The 20,240-nt window shown below is 39.1% G+C and overlaps 1 protein-coding gene across 3 annotated transcripts in view; it reads right to left on the reverse strand.

Annotated features, from left to right (window-relative positions):
• The window catches only part of LOC109813334 (rhodanese-like domain-containing protein 14, chloroplastic), a 46,861-nt gene extending 27,365 nt beyond the window's left edge, over nucleotides 1–19,496 (reverse strand). The window contains exons 1-6 of one of the 3 annotated variants that reach the window (XM_083063164.1): nucleotides 19,118–19,496; nucleotides 18,963–19,009; nucleotides 17,881–17,973; nucleotides 17,291–17,429; nucleotides 17,103–17,205; nucleotides 8,683–8,800 (exon numbers count right to left, since the gene is read on the reverse strand). In XM_083063164.1, coding sequence (XP_082919290.1) covers nucleotides 8,725–8,800; nucleotides 17,103–17,205; nucleotides 17,291–17,429; nucleotides 17,881–17,973; nucleotides 18,963–19,009; nucleotides 19,118–19,325 — 666 coding nt within the window. In that variant the 5' untranslated portion in view covers nucleotides 19,326–19,496 and the 3' untranslated portion in view covers nucleotides 8,683–8,724. Of the gene's footprint in view, nucleotides 1–8,682; nucleotides 8,801–16,784; nucleotides 16,883–17,102; nucleotides 17,206–17,290; nucleotides 17,430–17,880; nucleotides 17,974–18,962; nucleotides 19,010–19,117 lie in introns of all 3 variants that reach the window. The other 2 variants (XM_083063163.1, XM_083063162.1) reach the window with 2 other exon arrangements.
• Between the last annotated feature and the right edge of the window lie 744 nt (nucleotides 19,497–20,240).

Consider the following 20,240-nt stretch of genomic DNA (forward strand, 5'->3'; position numbering starts at 1 on the left):
GGGTTTCCGGAGACAGTCTTTTAGTTTTCGACACTTGGAGAAGGTTGGGCGCCTGTGCCATCGACTCTAAGGTTTACTTTTCTTTTATTCTTTTCTTCTTGGAGAACTACTATGAACTCCTGTGAGTAGTATCCCTTTTTCTGGGATCAGGGCTTAGCCTCTGAGAACCTCTTTATTAATGCATTATTCAGTTTCTTAATTTTATTCCAATTCTTGATCTGTTCTTTTATATTTTATATATGAACTTTAATATTATTGTTTTCATAATAACATTAATTAAGGATGAACTGAGAGGAGAACTTGATTATAATTATGATAAACAATTAATCTTAATTTTCATAATCATAGATAATTAGGGATGAACTGAGAGGAGAACCTAATTATCGGAACCTAAAGGAATAGACTTGAGTGTTAAATCACGAGAGTAGATTTAAGCTTTCGAGGAGCAATAGATTAACAAAGATCTTAACGGGTTTAATTGAACGCAATTACCACGAGAGTAGGGATTAATTTTAATTAAACACGTCCTCGTTGCCTGAGAAGGTGCAAGGATTAAATTAGGTTAAGACTACCTTCAAGATGGAATAGAATTAATTAATGAAAATAATAATTCAATAATGTTGGAACTCTTTGTGCGAACCCTAGATTCCCGGAAATCTCCTTATCTTATCTTAAAGTTTTATCTTATTCATTAATTGCATTACTATCTCTTTTACCTTCAAATCTGATCTTATCATCTCAAAACAGAAATTCCATCTGTTTTAAAATTCAAATTAAAATACTAGTAATTCTAGGTCAAACACGTAGTCCCTGTGATTCGATATTTATTACTTGACGACAACCGTACACTTGCGGTTTTTCACACAACAAGTACGTGGTTGTGCATGCTAACACGTCATATAACATTCTTCTTGGAAGACCGTCCCTCAACAGGTTAGGTGCGATTGTGTCAATTCCGCACTTAACCATGAAATTTCCTTCTGAATCAGGCCGAATCATCACAGTACATGCAGACCAGAAAGCGACCAGGGAGTGTTATTTCGCTAGTCTCCGGCTGCCCCGCCTCGGAGTGGCCGAGCCGCGTCGAGAGAAACGCGTGCACTCGGTAGCCCAAGACCTTGAAACGGTGGTAGACTTCGACCCTCGAATGGAGCAAGACGAGAGGGTCGAGCCGATTGAAGATCGGTACCCAATGGTTATCGGGCCGACCAACCAGCATGTCACCTACCTCGGTTCTAACCTGTCCGAGACCGAAAGGCGTGAAATCGAAAATGTGGTAAAGAAAAACAAAGATCTCTTTGCATGGAGGTCGGCCGACATGCCCGGGATTGACCCTAACTTCTTGTGTCATCGGCTCTCAGTGTGCCGGGAGGCAAAACCGGTCACCCAACGTAAGAGAACAATGGGGGAAGAGAGGAAAAAAGCAGTTGAAGTTGAAACGTCCAAGCTCCTTGAAGCATGTTTCATTCGAGAAATCCAATACACAACATGGCTGGCCAACGTTGTCATGGTCAAGAAGTCGAATGGCAAATGGCGAATGTGTACTGATTACACAAATTTGAACAAGGCCTTCCCCAAGGATGCTTATCCATTGCCAAACATAGACCGATTGGTGGATGGTGCGGCTGGTCATAAGTTCCTGACATTCCTCGATGCATACTTGGGCTATAATCAAATTCGAATGTACCCCCGAGACGAAGACAAAACAGCATTTGTTACAGAATCTGCCAATTACTGCTACCAAGTAATGCCATTCGGCCTGAAGAATGCTGGGGTCACATATCAAAGGCTCATGGACAAGATCTTTGGCGATCAAATCGGGAGAAATATGGAAGTTTACGTGGATGATATGGTTGTCAAATTGACCGACACACTTTCCCATGTAACCGATCTCGCCGAAGTCTTTCGGGCCCTCCGAAAACATCAGATGAGACTTAATCCCGATAAGTGTGTATTCGGCATCTCAGGCGGCAAGTTTTTAGGTTTCATGTTGTCAAGTCGGGGCATCGAGGCTAACCCGGACAAATGCCAAGCTATCATTGACATGAGGAGTCCATCAAACTTGAAAGAGTTCCAGAAGTTAGCTGGTCGACTAACAGCTTTGTCTCGTTTCCTACCATGTATGGCCGAGACTTCCAAGCTGATCCTTGGCCTTCTGTAAAAGGCAAACAGGTTTCAATGGACGGAAGAATGCGAAACATCTTTTCAACTTTTTAAGAAATGCCTCGGCACTCCCCCGGTATTGACCAAGCCAACACCCGGCCAAGAACTAATCTTGTACTTGGCGGTTTCGGGCGAAGCCATAAGTGCCGGCTTGATACGGGAACATGACGGCCAGCAGCAACCGATATACTTCATAAGTCGAGTGTTGCAAGATGTCGAACGACGATACCAACTGCTAGAGAAGGTAGCGTTGGCACTCATGTATGCGGCTAGGCGTCTTCGTCAATACTTTCAGAGTCACACCATCGTGGTCCGAACAGATTGTCTGATTGCCAAAGTACTGCAAAAACCAGAATTAGCCGGCCGAATGATGGCATGGTCAATTGAGCTCTTTGAGTTTGATGTCCGTTTCGAGCCTCGAGGGGCCATCAAAGCACAAAGCTTAGCCGAGTTCGTTAATGAATTATCCCCACTCGGCCAGTTTAAAGATACTGCTTAGACTATGCATGCGGATGGGTCGTCCAATCAACAAGGAAGTGGTGCCGGCATAATCTTGGAAAGCCCATCTGGAATTACCCTCGAACAATCGTTGCGATTCGACTTCAAGACCTCTAATAACCAAGCAAAATATGAAGCTTTGCTTGCCGGCATGAGGTTGGCTGCCGAGATGGGTACCACAAAAATAGTGTGTTGGACTGAGTCGAAGGTGGTGGCCGAACAGGTCAATGACAACTTTCAAGTCAAAGACGCGCACTTATTGAAGTATTACCACATGTTCAAGGGAATGAAAGATCAATTTCATGAGGTACAAGTCCGACACACACCACGGTGTAACAATGAGAGAGTTGACCAGTTAGCTCGATTAGCTAGTAGCCGAAAGCCAGGACAACTTCGGTCAACCATTCACTTGGAACTACCTGCATCAAGTATTCCACAAGAGTGCATGCCGATTGAAGGATCGACAAGCTCATGGATGACCAACATCATAAATTACATCATCAACAGTTCTGAACTGTTTGATCCGTTGGAAGCCAAGAAAGTCCGAACTCAAGCAACACGTTACTCTGTAATTGCCGGTGAACTATACCGACGAGGGTTCTCTACACCCTTATTAAAATGCCTTGACTAGCCACAGGCCGACTATGTTCTACGAGAAATTCATGAAGGAATTTGTGGATCACACTCAGGTGCAAGAACCTTAGCTACTAAAGTGCTGAGAGCCGGCTACTACTGGCCGACCTTGAAAACCGACTGCGCCGAATATGTGAAGAAGTGCAAGCAATGCCAACAGCATGGCAACCTAATACATGCCTCGGCCGAGCAGCTCCACTCGGTCAGCGCCCCTTGGCCGTTTGCCTTATGGGGCATTGATATTCTCGGCCCATTTCCACTCGCTAAAGGTCAGTGCAAGTTTTTGGTAGTGGTCGTTGATTATTTTACTAAGTGGATTGAAGCCGAGCCGCTAGCTACCATTACAGCAGCTAATGTTCAAAAATTCGTATGGAAAAACATCATCACCCGATTCGGCATCCCATACGCAATCATCTCTGATAATGGACTGCAATTCACGGATAAGAAATTCAATAACTTTCTTGAAAACCTTGGCATCCGACACCGGTTCACTTCTGTCGAGCACCCACAGTCCAACGGTCAAGCCGAGGCTGCTAACAAAGTTCTCCTCACCTAGTTGAAGAAACGGCTTGGCACGGCAAAAGGAGCATGGGCCGAAGAGCTTCCTGAAGTTCTTTGGGCATACATGTGCACACCTCAATCAAGCATAAAGGAAACTCCGTTCCGGCTGGCATACGGCACGGAAGCTATGATTCCAGTCGAGGTTGGCGAACCTTCGTTCCAACGAACACACTTTCATGAGGAGTCTAACGACGGCGAAATCCGAGCCGAATTAGATGTTGTAGAGGAAGTCCGACAGAAATCCCAAGTCATAGCTGAAGCATGTAAACAACGAATGACTCGGCGATTTAACTCCAAGTTGAGACCAAGAAATTTCCAAGAAGGCGATCTGGTTTGTAGGGTCACCGGTTCGGCACGACGCAACCCAACCGAAGGAAAGTTGGCAGCAAATTGGGACGGCCCCTTCCGCGTCCGACACGCTCTCCAGAATGGCGCATACAAGTTGGGAGAATTGTCCGGCAAGGTCATTCCTCGGACATGGAACTCTACCCATCTCAAGACTTATTACAGTTAGAATTTCATTCATGTAAATGTCTTACGGTGCACTCTTTTCCTTGAACCGGTCTTTTTTCCTCTTCAAAAAATTGGGAAGAGGTTTTGGCCGGCAAGGTTTTTAACGAGGCATCCATCAATCAATAACAAGACAATTCAACTACTTATGACTTATTTTATATTTCTGCAATTTCATTTTCAAATTACAAGTCTTCCCTCCCGAGACGTGTCTCGGCCAAGGATGTGGCTTTAATTATTTATTGCAAGTCTTCCCTCCCGAGATGTCTCTCAGCCAAGGATGTGGCTTTCGATCCTACATGTCTTCCCTCCCGAGATGTCTCTCGGCTAAGGATGTGACTTCTGCAAGTCTTCCCTCCCGAGACATCTCTCGGCCAAGGATGTGGCTTTAATTATTTATTGCAAGTCTTCCCTCCCGAGACGTCTCTCAGCCAAGGATGTGGCTTTCGATCCTACAAGTCTTCCCTCCCGAGATGTCTCTCGGCTAAGGATGTGACTTCAAATCAAGTCTTCCCTCCCGAGACGTCTCTCGGCTAAGGATGTGACTTCTGCAAGTCTTCCCTCCCGAGACGTCTCTCGGCTAAGGATGTGACTTTTGCAAGTCTTCCCTCCCGAGACGTCTCTCGGCTAAGGATGTGACTTCAAATCAAGTCTTCCCTCCCGAGACGTCTCTCGGCTAAGGATGTGACTTCAAATCACAAGTCTTCCCTCCCGAGACGTTTCTCGGCTAAGGATGTGACTTTTACGAGCATTCCCTCCCGAGAAATCCTCGTGATTAAGGGTATGACTATTTCAAGTCTTCCACGCGTTAAATATAAATTAAACTATGTTCGGCAAGTTTGTTACATCGGAATTCGATTAGAAACACAAGAATAAATTGCATTGAAAAAACCTAAGGGCTCTGACGGCCCGGAATTACAAAAATATTAATGGGGCATTATCGGCCCCAGCATACAAACAAAAAAATTATAACCCTAAGCCTGTCCCTCGGGCTCCCCTTGGACTGAAGGCTCCTGCTCAGCAACTTCCTCCTGCACATTACCGTCACCACTCGGCCCGGCCTCATGACGAACAGGAACTTCAGTATCAGGCTGTTCATTCGGCGGGATTTCAGTCAGATTGACATACTTCCCCCGATAGAAGTCCATGGTCATATCAAATTGAAAGTCTATAGGTAAACTTCCAAAATGTCTGGCTTGCCGAGCCGCCTGGGCGAAACCGGTCTCATGCTGAGAGAGTACCTTGCTCCTAGCCCTCTCCCGGTATGCGCCAAACTCCTTCCTCTCGGCTTCTAGCTCCTTCAGCAGCACAGCCGACTTCTCAGCCTCGGTCTTCAGAAGATGCTCTAACCGTTGAACTTTCAAGGTAAGGTCATCATTCTGACGGCTCCGGCGATCCAGCTCCGCCTCACATTTCTTAACATGCCCTTGTGCCTCAGACAGAGCCGTCAAGGTCTTCTGCACGGACTTTTCCGACTCAGCCAGCTGTCGGCGAAGTCCATCGGTGATGGAAGAGCATGGGCTAAAGGCCCAACCACTAGAGCTATGGCCAGGAGGTTACTTGAAGATTTGACTGCTTCAGAGCTTAGTGGGCCCAATGGGCTTGGTGGGCCTAGGGTGCTTCTTACTTGGGCTTAATTGATTATACACCATGTTTAAATGTACTTTCTTAGTTTAGGAATCTATTTTCATGTTGGTCTTGTATTTTGACCATAGATTAGGGTTTAGGCTAGTTGGGCCTAGTTTTGGGTTTCATGGGCCTTTGGGCTTTTGGTACCCAATATTGGGCTCATTATTTTCCTTGTAATATTTCCTATTGATTGTATTCATTAGACCATTGTATTTTGGTCATTAGAATAGGATTATATGAAGAAAACATTAATAGGAGAATTAGGTTTCATTTAGACATCATTTAGAAGTAATTTGAGTTGAATTTGAGTCACATGGTTTGCATGGGATGGATCCGGCCATGTGAGCTCCAAATTCACCTCAAATCACTTCTAAATGACTCCTAAATGAGGGTAGCATCTGAATTAGTCACGTTGGAAGCCAAAGTTTGAATTTCAAATTCAAACTTGAAATTCAAACTAGGCGCCAATTTGGTTGATTTGAAATTGCCGCCCAAAGTTAACCTAATTGCTTCCTATAAGTGTATCTTTTCCCACCTTTTGTAAACACTTTTGAATATATGAGATATCTGAATTGAATTCAGCCATTCAAGAGTCACCGAAATTCCAAGAGAGAGAGCTTTAGAGAGTGCCTTCAAATTCCTTAGGAAAACCTAGTTTCCTTCCCTTTGAAGTGTGCAATCCCTTGTAGCTTGAGCTTGGATACTTCCTTCTATGGATTAGGTCTTCTAATCCGCAATTCCTCTTCCATTTTGAGCTTCCATTCATTCGGTCTACATCTCCTTTGAAGAAGATCCGTGCCTAGAAGAAGCTTGGAGGAGTTCACATCTTCATTTCTCCTACTTCTTCTATCATTTTTGGTATCAAGAGCAAGGTCTTCAAGGAGATAAGTTCTTCATCTTGTTTTGGTCCGAATATTTTGTTTTCTTTGTGTTCTTATGTTTGTCTTAATTGAGTTTCAATTCGGATCTATATTGTGATGTTATTGAGTTCATAGATCCATTGTTGATTGTCTTGAATTTTCTTCCATAATCAACTTGTAGGAACTATTTGCTTTGTGCTAATTTTGAGTTTATTTTGAGTCTCTCCATTCCTTGTATGTGTCCGTGATTGGACCTCATGCATTGCATTTAGATTTTGTTTTTAAATCTTTGTTTTGTCTTAGAAGTTTGTGTTTAGTCCTTACTTGTTGCAAATTCCTTGAATAGCATGTTTAACCTAGTTTTATTTTGAGTTTTGTGTCCATATATTGCTTTCGGTTTACCTATTGTTCTTGCCTCCTATATGTGCTTTTTCTTTTGCCTTAGAGTTAGGTTTCCATTGTGTTCTAAGTTTTCAAATCACCTTCCATTAAAAATCTTCTAAAAAAATTTTTTCAAGTGTAATCCTATTTCTAGTGCATTTTTTTTTGTGGATTCAAATTTAATAAAAAAAAAGTGAGTTAAGAGGCTGGAAAACAAAGTTTAAAACAGAGCCTAATGTCCTAAAAGTTCAAGAGAAAAGAGTTCAAAGGAATCCAAATCAAAACCTAAAGACTAGTGCACTAGTTATTCAACTTACTTGAAATTTGACCTAATTTTTGGCTGATTTGTATTCTCGGTTTCTATAGCTTGGAATCTTTAAAAATTTTGAAACAAAAGGCAAATATACTCTCTGGACTCTTAATTTGATACTGGAAAAAGAAAGAATTAAAAAAAAAAATAGAGAAAGAAAATTAAAAGGAAAAAGCCGAGAGGTATACAAGTTGAAAAACCTACTTGATTCCTTGTTATTGTTTTGACTACTACTTTTGCTATACTTGTCCAATTGTCTTCAAATTTTTTTTGTTTTGTTCATCTATTATAGTACCTATCTAGGAACTCTTCTCTCTGAATGCTAGCTTTTATTTGGAGTCTTAATTTTCAGTTTTACTTGTTGAACTTCTTTGAGTCTTGTCATATACACATATTACTCTTAATTTTGGTATAAGCTTTCCAAATTGTGCTTTGTTGCTTGTCTAGTTTTCTTTCAATAATTTCCTGTGCTGGAAGTGGCCTTAAATCCTTGCTCAAGGATCAAGCATTGCTCAACAAAGAGTAGGAAAAATTTTGGACACTATAATCACCAAATTTGACCTAATTTAGTGACCAAAATCCTCCTAAATCTCCTTCACTTGAGTGACCAATTCCTTCACCTTGTGAGGCAGCCATCTTAACCTCTTTGTTGTGTTTCTTTTGCAGGTCCAGGAGCAGCATATTGAAGGATTAGTGGCGGATTAAACACTTGGTTAAGTGTTAAAAAGTTGAACACAAAACCGCCACTAATTGGTCACCAAAGCCGCCACTTTATTGCTTTTTAGGCTAGTTTAATTTTTGTCAATTCTCTTGTATTTTTAAACCAATTTGTAAAGCTTGGAGGGAGTATTAAGAAGCTGGTCAGGTATATCTACATCCTTGATAGACTCTCACGTGTAGTACTAGTGGAAGTGGCTTGGAAATTTCATATGTTTCAAGCTTCCACTTAGGATATCCGACTAGTTGCTTAACTTGCTTCTTTTAAGTTTTCTTGTACTTAATTGCTTTACTTTGTTGCCTATAAACGTCTAGAATTGTGTAGTTTTATTTGGTCACGTTTAGTTAAGTGTCAAAAACAAACAAATTGTGAAAAAGCATACAAAATTTTTGTGAAAAGTTTTGAGGAATTGGAAATACCACAAAGGAGTTTAGTGATTTCCACTTGAAAAGGCTTGGTTTTTAAGTGGCTCTTTGTAGCTCACCTCCCTTGATAGTGCAACTTATACACTTAGACTTCCAAGTGCTATTTTCATTCCTAGAAAAGACCAAAAACATTTTATAACTTTTTGCATAGCATATAAATTCTTTTTGCTTAACCATGAGTCATCATTCTCAAGGTAGTAGTGACTTTGATACTCCTAAAAGTTTTGAAAGAATTGTCAAGGAGGTTGAAGCACTAAAACTTTGGAAAAATGATGAGATGCTTCAAAAACAAAAAGAGAAACTTGAAAAAGAAGTACAAATCATGGCTTTGGAACAAGAAATCCAAAAGATTAAGCAAAGAGAAGAAAAACTTTTAAAAAGTTTAAATAAAAATAAAAGTCCAAAAGGTTCTTCTAGGAGCTCAAACAAGAGCTCCAATGATTCTCAAAGCCAAGATAATGATGGTAGTATGAATATGGATGCTTACTATCAACCAACACCTAGGAGAGTCATTAAAGAACACAAAGTGAGGGAATCAAGGGTTGATCTCCCTTACTTTCATGGAAAAGATAATGTGGACACCTACTTAGATTGGGAGATGAAAGTGGAACAAATTTTCACTTGTCATAAAGTAGGTGAGGAAAGAAAAGTTCCTTTAGCCACCCTAGCTTTTCAAGGACAAGTCATGTATTGGTGGACATCCTTGGAAAGAGAGAGAAGACTTCATAATGATCCTCCCATCACTTATTGGAATGAGTTAAGGAGTGCTATGAGAAGAAGGCATATACCTTCCTATTATAGTAGGGAGCTTATGGATAAGCTCCAAAGACTCCAACAAAAGGGTATAAGTGTTGAGGAGTATAGGCAAAAGATGGAGTTATATCTCATGAGGGCTGGGATAAGGGAAGAAGAAAGATTGACCATTACTAGATTTCTAAGTGGTCTTAATTTTGACATAAGAGATAGAGTTGAGTTACTCCCTTATAGGGACCTTGATGATTTGGTCCAACTTTGTATAAGGGTGGAACAACAAAATTTGAGAAAATCCTCTTTTAAAGGTAAAACTCAATCTAGCTCTTATGTTAAGAAAGACTACAAGAGGGAGGGTCACTTTGATTCCTCTAAGAAATTTGGCAAAGAAAAAGAAAAAGAAAAAGAAAATGAGAAAAATAAAAATATTGTCACTTCTAGTAGCAAAACTAGTGATATCAAATGCTTTAAGTGTCTTGGGAGAGGACACATAGCCTCTCAATGCCCAACTAAAAAAGTGATGATTTTAAAGGGGCAAGACATTTATAGTAGTATTGATGAATCTAGTTCCACTACTTCAAGTGATAGTGAATCAAGTGAGGAAGACCATTCCATTGAAAGTGCATATCCTTGTGATGGTCAACTTCTCATGATTAGAAGGCTTCTAGGAAGCCAACCTCATGAGTCCCATCTTTCACAAAGGGAGAACATTTTTCACACAAGGTGTAAAGTTTTAGACAATGCTTGTTCTCTCATTGTAGATAGTGGGTCTTGTTGCAACTGTTGTAGCACAAGGTTGGTGGAGAAGCTTGGTCTTACTATTATTCCTCATCCGAAACCATATCAACTTCATTGGATTAATGAAGATGGGGATATTAATGTTAATCAACAAGTGAAAGTCAAGTTCTCTATTGGTAACTATGAAGACCAAGTGGTTTGTGACATAGTTCCAATGGAAGCTTGTCATATTTTGTTGGGAAGGCCATGACAATTTGACAAGAAAACCATGCACAATGGCCTTACCAATGAAATTACTTTCACTCATAAAGAAAAGAAATTTGTACTTCATCCTTTGTCTCCTTCACAAGTGATAGAGGATCAAGTACAAATGAAAAAGAAAAGAGAAGAAGAAAAAAAAAACTTGAATAAAAAAAAAAGAAAAGAAGGAAAAGAAGCATAAGTTTTCAAAGAAGGATGAAAAATCTTTTCCAAAAGAAGGAATTCAACAAGAACCTTTAAAAGAAACTTTGATTGTTGAAAAACCTTCTTACATTCTTCTTTGTAAAGGTATGCTTCAGTGTCATAATTTAAGTATTGAACTTAATTCTTTATCTCCTCAAGTTTCTCATTTATTAAAAGAATTTGATGATATATTCCCTAGTGAAGGTCCACAAGGCCTTCCTCCTTTTAGGGGTATAAAACATCAAATTGATTTTGTGCCTGGGGTTAGTCTACCCAATAGACCAGCCTATAGGACAAATCCTCAAGAAACTAAAGAGATCGAGAATCAAGTCCATGAATTATTGAATAAGGGTTGGGTACAAAAGAGTTTGAGTCTCTGTGCTGTGCCTGTATTGTTAGTGCCCAAGAAAGATGGAAAATGGAGAATGTGTTGTGATTGTAGGGCCATTAACAATATCACAATCAAGTACAGGCACCCAATCCCTAGACTTGATGATATGCTTGATGAGTTACATGGGGCTTCCATATTTTCTAAAATTGATCTTAAAAGTGGTTATCACCAAATAAGAATTAAAAAGGGTGATGAGTGGAAAACTGCTTTTAAAACCAAATTTGGATTATATGAGTGGTTAGTTATGCCTTTTGGTTTAACTAATGCACCAAGTACATTCATGAGGCTTATGAATCATGTTTTGAGAGAATGTATAGGAAAATTTGTGGTTGTTTATTTTGATGATATATTAATCTATAGTAGGTCTCAAGATGATCATTTAGGACATCTTAGAGAAGTTATGATGATCCTTAGGGAAAACCAATTATTTGCAAATCTTGAAAAATGTACTTTTTGTGTGGATCATGTGGTTTTCCTAGGGTTCATTATAAGCAAAAATGGGGTTCAAGTGGATCCCGAGAAAATTAAAGCCATTCAAGAGTGGCCAAAGCCTAAAAATGTTAGTGAAGTTAGGAGTTTTCATGGTTTAGCAAGTTTTTATAGAAGATTTGTACCTAACTTCTCTAGCATTGCTTCACCCTTGAATGAGCTTGTCAAAAAAGATATTTTATTTGAATGGACTTCCAAGCATGACCAAGCATTTCAATTACTTAAAGATCAACTTACTAATGCACCCATTTTAGCTCTACCTAATTTTGAAAAGACTTTTGAGCTAGAATGTGATGCATCAGGAGTTGGCATAGGAGCTGTGTTATTGCAAGGAGGACACCCCATTGCATATTTTAGTGAAAAACTAAAAGGTGCCTCCCTCAATTACCCTACCTATGATAAGGAGTTGTATGCCTTGGTTAGAGCTTTACAAACTTGGGAGCACTATCTTGTGTCCAAAGAGTTTGTCATCCATAGTGACCATGAGTCACTTAAATATTTAAGAGGTCAAGGTAAATTAAATAAGAGACATGCCAAATGGTTAGAGTTTCTTGAACAATTTCCATATATTATTAAATTCAAGAAAGGAAAATCCAATGTTGTAGCTGATGCTTTATCTAGGAGACATACCTTGCTTGTGTCCCTAGGAACTCAAATTCTTGGATTTGATAATATTAGGGAATTGTATGAAGAAGATCTTGAATTTGGTGTTAATTATAAAAAATGTCAACAAAAAGCTTTTGATGGTTTCTATATGGCTGAGGGGTATTTATATAAAGAAGGAAGATTGTGTATACCCCAAGGATCCATTAGGAAACTATTAATTAAAGAGAGTCATGAAGGTGGGCTTATGGGGCACTTTGGTGTTGATAAAACCCTTAGTTTGCTAAAAGAAAAATTTTATTGGCCCCATATGAGAAAAGATGTCCAAAGGCATTGTTTTAGATGTTTAGCTTGTTTACAAGCTAAGTCTAAAGTAATGCCTCATGGAACATACACACCTTTGCCAGTTGCTTCTTCTCCTTGGGTGGATATTAGCATGGATTTTGTGCTAGGTTTACCTAGAACCCAAAGGGGAATGGATTCTATTTTTGTGGTAGTGGACCGTTTTAGTAAAATGGCTCATTTTATTCCATGCCACAAAGTAGATGATGCAAGCAACATTGCAAAACTCTTCTTTAGAGATGTGGTTAAACTTCATGGGCTTCCTAAAACTATAGTTTCAGATAGAGATACAAAGTTTCTAAGCCATTTTTGGCGTGTCTTATGGTCAAGACTAGGAACTAAACTCCTCTTTTCAACTACTTGTCATCCTCAAACAGATGGCCAAACTGAGGTAGTGAATAGATCTCTGTCTACTATGCTTAGGGCAGTCCTAAAGGGTAATCACAAATCTTGGGATGAGTTTTTACCTCATATTGAATTTGCCTACAATAGGGTAGTTCATAAAACTACCAATATTTCTCCTTTTGAGGCTGTTTATGGGTTTAATCCTTTAACTCCTTTGGACTTGATACCTCTTCCTAATGTTGAACATTTCATTCATAAGGAAGGGGCTTCAAGGGCTGATTTTGTTAAGAAACTTCATGAAAGGATTAAAATTCATATTCAAAATCAAAATGAGAAATATGCAAAACAAGGAAGTAAAGGCAAGAAGTCTATGATCTTCGAGGAAGGTGATTGGGTTTGGCTTCATTTAAGAAAAGAACGTTTTCCAAATCAAAGGAAGTCTAAACTCAGTCCTAGAGGAGATGGTCCCTTTCAGGTCTTACAGCGTATCAATGATAACGCCTATAGACTTGATTTACCCTCTGACTATGGAGTCAGCACCACTTTTAATGTCAGTGATCTTAAACCTTTTGTAGGTGCTAGTGATGATGAGGAAGAGTCTTCAGATTCGAGGACGAATCCTTCTCAAGAGGGAGGGAATGATGGAAGAGCATGGGCTAAAGGCCCAACCACTAGAGCTATGGCCAGGAGGTTACTTGAAGATTTGACTGCTTCAGAGCTTAGTGGGCCCAATGGGCTTGGTGGGCCTAGGGTGCTTCTTACTTGGGCTTAATTGATTATACACCATGTTTAAATGTACTTTCTTAGTTTAGGAATCTATTTTCATGTTGGTCTTGTATTTTGACCATAGATTAGGGTTTAGGCTAGTTGGGCCTAGTTTTGGGTTTCATGGGCCTTTGGGCTTTTGGTACCCAATATTGGGCTCATTATTTTCCTTGTAATATTTCCTATTGATTGTATTCATTAGACCATTGTATTTTGGTCATTAGAATAGGATTATATGAAGAAAACATTAATAGGAGAATTAGGTTTCATTTAGACATCATTTAGAAGTAATTTGAGTTGAATTTGAGTCACATGGTTTGCATGGGATGGATCCGGCCATGTGAGCTCCAAATTCACCTCAAATCACTTCTAAATGACTCCTAAATGAGGGTAGCATCTGAATTAGTCACGTTGGAAGCCAAAGTTTGAATTTCAAATTCAAACTTGAAATTCAAACTAGGCGCCAATTTGGTTGATTTGAAATTGCCGCCCAAAGTTAACCTAATTGCTTCCTATAAGTGTATCTTTTCCCACCTTTTGTAAACACTTTTGAATATATGAGATATCTGAATTGAATTCAGCCATTCAAGAGTCACCGAAATTCCAAGAGAGAGAGCTTTAGAGAGTGCCTTCAAATTCCTTAGGAAAACCTAGTTTCCTTCCCTTTGAAGTGTGCAATCCCTTGTAGCTTGAGCTTGGATACTTCCTTCTATGGATTAGGTCTTCTAATCCGCAATTCCTCTTCCATTTTGAGCTTCCATTCATTCGGTCTACATCTCCTTTGAAGAAGATCCGTGCCTAGAAGAAGCTTGGAGGAGTTCACATCTTCATTTCTCCTACTTCTTCTATCAATCGGCCTCGGCATTCGGCTGCATCATAATACTTTGAGCCAAAGCCAGAGCCCGAGCCTGTAACTCACAGAAAAAAGTCCACTTATGGGACGCAATCATCTGTCCCAGCATGGACTGCCCCATCTCCGAGGTCAAGTCTTGGCTCAAGTAGTCTTGGGCACTAACGTTAGGAGCTAGAAAGCCGGGACCCACGAGCCCTTGGGGGGCTACAAGCGCAGGTAGTCTCTGCTGCTTTTGCCGACGCGCCTCGGCTTCGGCCTCAGCCCTCCTCTTGTTTACCTTAGCCCTCTAAGCATCCTGGTTGCTCTTTTCTTTCGGCTGCTATTGAGGCCGAGACGTCTCGCGGGCCAGAGTTCGGCTCTCCCCATGTGGAGCTGATTGCTTGGCAACTCAGCCTTGGATCAGAGCACGAATATCCAAATCGTCCTTGTAGTTCGTCATAATACCTGCACAAACACTAGTCAAAATCAATGGCAACGCAGGAATTTAAGTAAAGGACAGACACTATACCAATTAAATCATCAACAGGATGGGCCGATTTCACAAGACGAACGAGATCCCGGCACGGCAAAGGTCATGGCAGCTTCTCCAACACTTCCAGATCAGCCTTCTCCTCAGCAGACATTTTGGACTTCGACACCACGTCATATTTCCTCGGAGGCCGAGTCCAATATAAGGGAAACAAGGCATTTCCCTCATCATCGAAAAAGTACTTGTTGCCGTTTTCTGGCCGAATCATCACCTTAAAGAACCCAACTTTGAATCCCTTGTAGGAGGTCGTGTACGGCTGAAGTAAACAATGCTCCGCCCGAACCAATGACAACCATTTTGCTTTCTTTGTAGGCCGAGACGAGTAAAAATACAAAAACAAATGGGGAGTCGGCTCGATACCAAGTGTCAGACATAATTGCCGAAACCCCTGCATCGCAACCCAACTGTTCGGATGTAATTGGGTCGGCGCAACATTGAGCAGACAAAGCACACCCATAAAGAACTCATCAAAGGGAAGGGTCACTCCCAAATCACGAAACAAATAGTCATACACAAAAAAGAAATTGTATTTACAGCGTCCTCGGCCGAGAAACACAAAATCCGAGTCCCACGATCCATCGTTCCGGCATGGGTTGAAGAAGAAACCGGATGGAACCTCATCCTCGGGAAGAGTCACAAAGTTCTCCGCATCGAACAACAAACCAATCGAATTCTTATCTGTATACCGAGAGAATACACTACCCACTTCCCCATGTACCCATCTATAACCAGAAACTTCTATAGGGCCGAATTGACGCGAAGGCGGACCGGCTCGGCGGGTATTCGGTCGGCCCTCAACCATCTTGAGAGAAGAAGCTTCCTCCGCACTCGGCGACTGCTCAAACCCCTCGATAATCTCTATACTAGCCGACCTCTGCGTTTCCGAATCCGAAGCTTCTCGCTGAGAGGGCTCACGTGAACCCACCTCAACAGAAATAGCTCTACTACTTCCAGTGGAACCCGCCTCAGAAACCCTATCCTCTACATCTATATTTAAATCAGCCATCAAAACGTACCTTAAATCGGATGTCGGCTTCGGTCAAGAACTTGCAACCAAGGTTGATCTTCACGTCGGCTCGGAGTAATTGCACGCTATCACCAAGTAAACACATTAGGGTTTGGTCCCCACCACCCCTATTTATAGTGTTTACAAAATACGAAAGGTAACCGCTACCCCCTAGGGACCGTCAGATCAATATGATCCAACGATCCACGGGCTTCAACTTTTCAAATCCCCCTCATCATTACCTTACCGTTACCAACCCAACGGTTATAACCCTCCGCATATCCACATTAATACCCCACGATTAATGCCCAACGGTTATAACCCTCCACGTTCCCACGATTAATGCCCCACGATTAATGCCCGACGGTTACAATTCCCCACTCCACCTCAACCGTCGCAACTGCAAAGTCGCTTTTACCCTTTACGTCCTTGCATTCCTCAAGGCTGGGGGGCTTGTGTACCGGAAGGACCCTGTCGGCCACGTGGCTCGGCCACGTGGATCGGCACGTCATATCCTATCAAATATTGACGCAGTTCAAATATCATTTCGGCTCGGCCACGTGGACCGGCACGTGGACTGTGCTCCTCTCCTATCGGCTCGGCCAGAAGCAGGGAGAGGGCGTTTCGGCCGTTCTGTCTCGGCTCGGTCAAAAGTCAACATTGAATAATTAGAATGATGATTATGATTAATAAAGGACAAGCCATAATTAAGGCATAACCCGCCGATTAGTACCGTATTACCTAATTTGGTAAGCGCCACAGAAGGCCCACCATGCTCAGGCCCACGTCAGATATTATAAATAGGTCACACGCAACGAGGTATGTCACTGTTCATTATTACCCTATAAAATCGTGCTTATCCTGACTTGAGCGTCGGAGTGCCTTTTGCAGGTACCTCGCCCCTCTGAAGAATCCACTTGAAGCTCTCGTTCGGCCCTCCTACACCCCAGAAGACTACGAGTGTACTCTCATGCAGGTACATAAACAGACAATATAAAACAGTTGTACAACTTTTACACTTTGCATCTCCAATTGATAGATATTATTTATACTTAAATGATTAACAACTTTTCAGTATGGTCTGCAATAAGCATTAATTGAATTTGAATCATAAAAATACTACTATATGATCGTGAGAAAGAGAGAGCAAATTTAATACCTTGATTGTTGTCCCTGAGGCAAATTTTGTGATGGTCTCAATGTACCCCCTGAAGAGCAAGCGACTATTATCTTTGCACTTTTATCTAGTTTTGCTTCAACATCTGCTAGCACCAATCAAATGTTTTCTTAGAGGAAACAAACAGTTGCATGAACTAAGGATATGTGTGATAGTTAAGTTTATCTTACTCTTGATGAACTCAGGGTTCTCTTCTGTACCAGCAAAAATGCCAAAAAATGCAAATGCAGCACGCCTAGCAATGTCCCATGCTGTCCACTCTTTTATTAGTCTATATACTTGCACATTGATTGCACCTGGAGGATGTGCCTACACCATAATTTCTTTTATTCATAGGAATTACATCAACCGTAACAGGGTTTGAACATGGATATTTGTTTTCCAAATGTAACAATTACTTTGATGTGTATGGGGGGTTTCACACACATGTTTCCACATTGATAAAATATTGTTCGTGTTAGACCTAAGTCCTCACAATTTTATTTTTGAACATCATCCAAAATAACTCTTATCAATGGATACTTATATATGTATATAAACTCATGTTCATTTTTATGTTATAAGGATGTTAGACTTTGATTGTATTCCAAAATACTTAAAAAACAACTTATATATAGTTCTATAAATGTTTTTGGTGTTATTTTCTTATGAGAATCAAAGTTTCACCTCAATAATTTGTATCACATTGAATAGAAACATTTGTTGTAAGAGAAAATTTCAAAAACATCTAAATCTGCATCTATGTTTTGTTCACACTGACCTCTTTGAACTGTGCTTCTGGCCTTACATCAAGCAACACAAAGTTATTTTCTTTCTGAAGGCGCAGAGCTTCCTTTACTTCCACACTCCTTACCTGTAACATTATACAACTTAAGATTCATTACAGCAATACACATTATGCGTATAATAAAAACATGAATTCACATTCTCTCAATTTCCTCACATGACCCTGATATACGTGTAATTATCATATACAGCAATTATTTTCTGTGACCCTTTGTCCCCATTGCATTACCTCTGCTAGTTTAGTAATGAAGAATTTTATGATTTATATTATGATGCTGATAATGGTAAGGAATTTCACATGCTTCAAAAATCAAAAGCCATTCGTAAATCATGTCACCATGTAAATTTTAAAAGTTAGCATTGATCTTGATATTTCTTAGTGATCCTTTAAATTAGTGAAGTGTTTTCTTTGATTAATAACTTTATATTGTGTTTGGATTAGAAATTTAAAAAATTTTAAAAATTTGAAATTTTTAAAATTAGAATTACTTTGATTTCAATTTTCATCGTTTTTTAAATATTTTGTTTGAATAAGATAATTTAAATTTTTTAAATTTTAAATTTTTTAATAAGATATAATAATTTGATTTTTACTATAAATAAAATTGATTATATATATATTGAGATTTTAAAATTAAATTTAATAAAAATAAATATTAGTCTATTTTTAAATATTTAATAATTTTAAAAATTAATATTAAATAATATTTAATAATTAAAAAATATATTTTTTAATATTAAATAATTAAAAAATAGAAGAGAGATAAAAGATATATTGATGAGATAAAAAAGAAAAATATTTAAAAAAAAAATTAAATTCTTACTTTTTGAATAAAATTTTTACTATCTTTAAAGATTTCATAAATACTTAAATTTCAAATTCTTTATAAATTTTTTATTCAATCAAAATATTTCAAGATATTTGAAATTCTTTAAAAAAAATAAATTATTTTATTTAATTTTTTTATCCAAACACAACTGAAATAATGCAATTCATGTTTTTTGTGCATTTGGTAGTACTGGATGTGTGAGAAAGATCTAGGGATAGATTTGTACCCTTTTCTGAAGCAGATATTCTCGCTTAATCTTCCACTCTTCTTCAGCTAATTACCACAAGAAAAATGAAAAGGGACCAGTTAATAACTTAAAATTCATGTATCATGTGTTTTAAGTTCTGTTAAGTTATAAGTGAAAAGAACTGAGAACAGTACCTGGAGATTTTGCTGGTTTTGTTGCTGCACTCTTGACTTTTAGTTTCAGCCCTCTTTTGCTGTGTGTGTGTAATCTTTGACCAGAGGCATTCTGTGATCTCACTCGCACCCACCACGAATTGTGACCATGTGCACCTTCAAAAGAAGGTGCCAAGAGCGAGGAATGCAAATGGGTTTGTAAAGAGGATGAAGATGCAAACACAGCCATTCTTCAGTGCCTTCAGCAATTTTTTTTTTTTTTTTGTTTGGTATTTCGAAATTTACAAGTAATGGTGTATGGTTAAATTGGTGGAAGTGAAAGTGCTTGGAATGAAGCCAAATGGACGCTTAACTTGAGTTACTTGTCTAATGAAAATTTTGAAACGTTTATGGGAAATGTTTTATGTCCTGTGTTAGGGGTTGGTGTAGATATTTAGGACTCAGAATCTGAATTTGTGGTCTATGTTTTTAGGAGTGGTTTCCTATTTGGATATCCTTTCCATGTCACGTCTTTTTCTTTGTCTTCTTCGGTTCACTCTTCTGCTAGCTTTTCTCCACGTTCAATAGTAGTGTGCCAAATCAACACTTGTAGCATGCCACATCCCTATCAAAATTCTCAAGAGTCACGTTTGTTCTTTCTCAACTGTACACGATTGTTAATGATAATTCTTTTTTTTCCTTAAGAGGTTATTTTTTTTTTATTAATAATGATATTGACTTAAATATTCGAAATTTTATCAACTTTTTTAAGACTTTGATTGCATTAAAGATATCTTAATTTTTTTTTATCAAATTTAAGACTTAAAATTTTAAGATTTGAAATTATGGTAATTAACATTGATTAGATTAATTAAAAAGTTATAACAATTAGCCTCTATTTTTTTTCTTCAAATAACTCAAAGAAACACGCACTATCTAGAACCATATGGGTCTCACCCTTACTTTGTTTGCATTACTTTGGTTTGCAGAATATTTTCCTTAATTGGTGATACATGTTTCCTCTATTAATTAGACAAATATATCCGATCCAACGGTTGTAGCTTGTAAGACTGTCAAAAGTCTTTGATAAGAATAACTTTAATATGTTTTTAGTTCTTGAATTTGTATTTTTTTTTTATTTCTTAAATTTAAAATTAATATTTTT

This window comes from Cajanus cajan, chromosome 9 (assembly GCF_000230855.2).
Source record: "Cajanus cajan strain Asha chromosome 9, NIPB_CcT2T_4, whole genome shotgun sequence".
NCBI lineage: Eukaryota > Viridiplantae > Streptophyta > Magnoliopsida > Fabales > Fabaceae > Cajanus > Cajanus cajan.